Below are 2,594 nucleotides of genomic sequence, written 5' to 3'. Positions count from 1 at the left end.
TGATGAGGTCTGTTTCTAAATCAATTTAAAGTTTTGTTTCAATTTTGTTTCAAGTTAATTTATTTAAACAAGGGACCAAGTTATGTGTGAGATTGAGAAATGTATTGATTTTTTTAATTATTATTATTTATTTATTCATTTGTTTGTTTTGTAGATCTGGGACATGCCTTACCTGGACAGACAAAATCGGACCTGTGGATTCCTGGATATTGAGGAAAATGAGAACAGTGATAAGTTTTATCGGCGTTATTTTATCTTGGATACTCATGAGAATTTTCTCCTCTGGTATATGGACAATCCACAGGTATAGCTCTTAGTGTGCATTCAAGTTGCAGTATGGCTTTACGGAGGATTCTCTTATTTACCTACACCCCAAACCTCAACTTTGCATTCTAAAAATTTCAATCCTGTATTTTTGCATAACTATTTTTACTTGTTTCCTTAAAAAAAACAGAACTTACCTCCGGGAACAAAGTTTGTTGGAAGTTTACGACTCCGTTACATTTCAAAGGTATCAAATTCTACCGTAATATAAAAAAAAATACAAGACTTCTTTTTATAATTACTTATTTCGCTTTTGATTGAACTTTTTTGTAGGTTAATGAAGCATCAGTAAAGCAGAAACCAAAAGCAGAATTCTGCTTTGGTAAGTACATAAAATGGGTGTTTTTGTTGTTGTTGTTGTTGTTTTTCTCCCCCACAGTATCTATAACTACTTTTTTTTTTGTCTTCCAGTAATAAATGCTTTGTCCAGACGGTACTTTATGCAGGCCAATGATGCTATGGACTTGAAGGAATGGGTCACTGCTCTGAATAATGCCACCAAAATTACAGTATGTGGAGCTTTTTGTATATGCACTGTTGTTATGTTTGGTGTTTTCTTTGTCATATCTCATCCATATGCTAATACAAATGACAAACCTGGACTTAATCCACAAATAAGCATTCTTAGTTAGAGCCTTTGCAACATCAGTTAGCAGATGAAAGATGAGATTATACTTTGATTAATGCAAAGTCATATACAGTTGTATCTGAATAAACTAATGAAACTTTATGCATATATTAATCAGTACATATCTTTTTAAGGTTCCAAAAGCATCACCAGTGACCCAAAGCTCTGATGCCACAAATGTTTCAAACCCAAGTCAGTCAACATCTCGACAGGCGTATAAAACAGAAATTGTGGGAGGTGTGGTTGTGCACACGCCAGTCCAGCAGGTGACGTATTTGTATGTGTTCTTTATTCATCTATTTAATTTAGGAAAATATGAATATGAATCTGTTGTGTTTTTCTCAGAGCGATAATGAGGACGTCTTCACGAGTGAACTAGGGTCACACGTCACTTTAAGGAGATGTCAGAGTGTGCGTCCAAATGTCATGAGGTCTGGCTACTGTGTCAAGCAAGGCAATGTGGTAAGACCAGTGTCTTGTCATATCAGTTGAGTAAAATATCAGTTTTTGCAGATAATATGCCATGGATGTAGTTGTTACAGGAATAGTTCACCCAAAAATGAAAATGTACTCAACCTCAATCCATCTGAGATGTAGCCTAGATGAGTTTGTTTCTTCATTGGAACATATCTGAATAAACTTAGTATTACCAATGGATCCTCTGCAGTGAATGGGTGCCGTCAGAATGAGAGTCCAAACAGCTGATAAAAAAATCACAATAATCCACAAGTGATCCACACAACCACAGTCCATCAATTAATGTCTTGATAGGTAAAAAATAAAAAATAAAGTGTTTGTTAGTAATCTGTTCAGATGAAGAAACAAAATATTCAACTTGGCCTGAGGATGCGTACATTTTCAGCAAAATTTTATTTTTGGGTGAAACTGTTCCTTTAATTTTGCATATTGTTGGGCCTATGCAGTTCATAGTATTATTACATTATTTCTGTTACAATACAATTTTGTACAATATGTAATTGGATCACCACTTGATGTCCAATGTAAATCTACAGTAGATACTTCTATAAGAATATGTTAAAAGAATTTTGTTAGCACCACAATTAAACTGCATCATTTTTCAGAGGAAAAGCTGGAAGAGGAGGTTTTTTATTCTAGATAACCAAACTGTGAGCTACTATAAATCTGAAATGGTAAGATGCTGGAATGGTAAACTCTTTAAAAGAATGGAAATGATTCATTTATATAATGAACAGATATATAAACCAGTACTCTGTCTCTTTTTAGGATAAGGAACCATTACGTAGTATTCGATTGCAGGATGTGCTGAAAGTTAACGAGTGTCTTGTGAAATCAGGGTGAGAATGCTGCCTTCTTTGTGTGTGTGTGTGTGTGTGTGTGTGTGTGTTTGAAAGAATTTATGATTAGAAGTCATTATGCGCACAAGGCTGCATTTATTTGATTAAAAATACAGTAAAAGAGTAATATTATGAAATATTACTACAATTTAAAATATCAGTATTCTATTTTAATATGTTTTAAAATGTAATTTATTCCTGTGATGCAAAGCTGAATTTTCAGTAGTCATTATTACAGTTTTCAGTGTCATATGATCCTTCAGAAATTATTCTAATATGGTGATTTGGTGCTCTTATATATATATATATATATATATATATATCAG

The 2,594-nt window shown here is 33.3% G+C and overlaps 1 protein-coding gene across 1 annotated transcript; it reads left to right on the top strand.

The window, feature by feature from the left end:
* The first annotated feature begins 160 nt into the window (after positions 1-160).
* Positions 161-2,277, top strand: LOC107683853 (pleckstrin homology domain-containing family A member 2-like). Its single transcript, XM_016479904.1, has 8 exons — positions 161-304; positions 455-511; positions 598-646; positions 736-833; positions 1,087-1,218; positions 1,298-1,414; positions 2,035-2,103; positions 2,198-2,277. Exons 1-8 carry the CDS (start codon positions 164-166, stop codon positions 2,270-2,272), a joined length of 738 nt encoding a protein of 245 aa, XP_016335390.1. The 5' UTR covers positions 161-163; the 3' UTR covers positions 2,273-2,277.
* Positions 2,278-2,594: the final 317 nt, after the last annotated feature.

Source organism: Sinocyclocheilus anshuiensis, unplaced genomic scaffold, assembly GCF_001515605.1.
Source record: "Sinocyclocheilus anshuiensis isolate Anshui unplaced genomic scaffold, SAMN03320099.WGS_v1.1 scaffold17704, whole genome shotgun sequence".
Classification (NCBI taxonomy): domain Eukaryota; kingdom Metazoa; phylum Chordata; class Actinopteri; order Cypriniformes; family Cyprinidae; genus Sinocyclocheilus; species Sinocyclocheilus anshuiensis.
The sequence above is the reverse complement of the archived record's forward strand: the minus strand, read 5'-3'. Positions and strand labels throughout refer to the sequence as shown.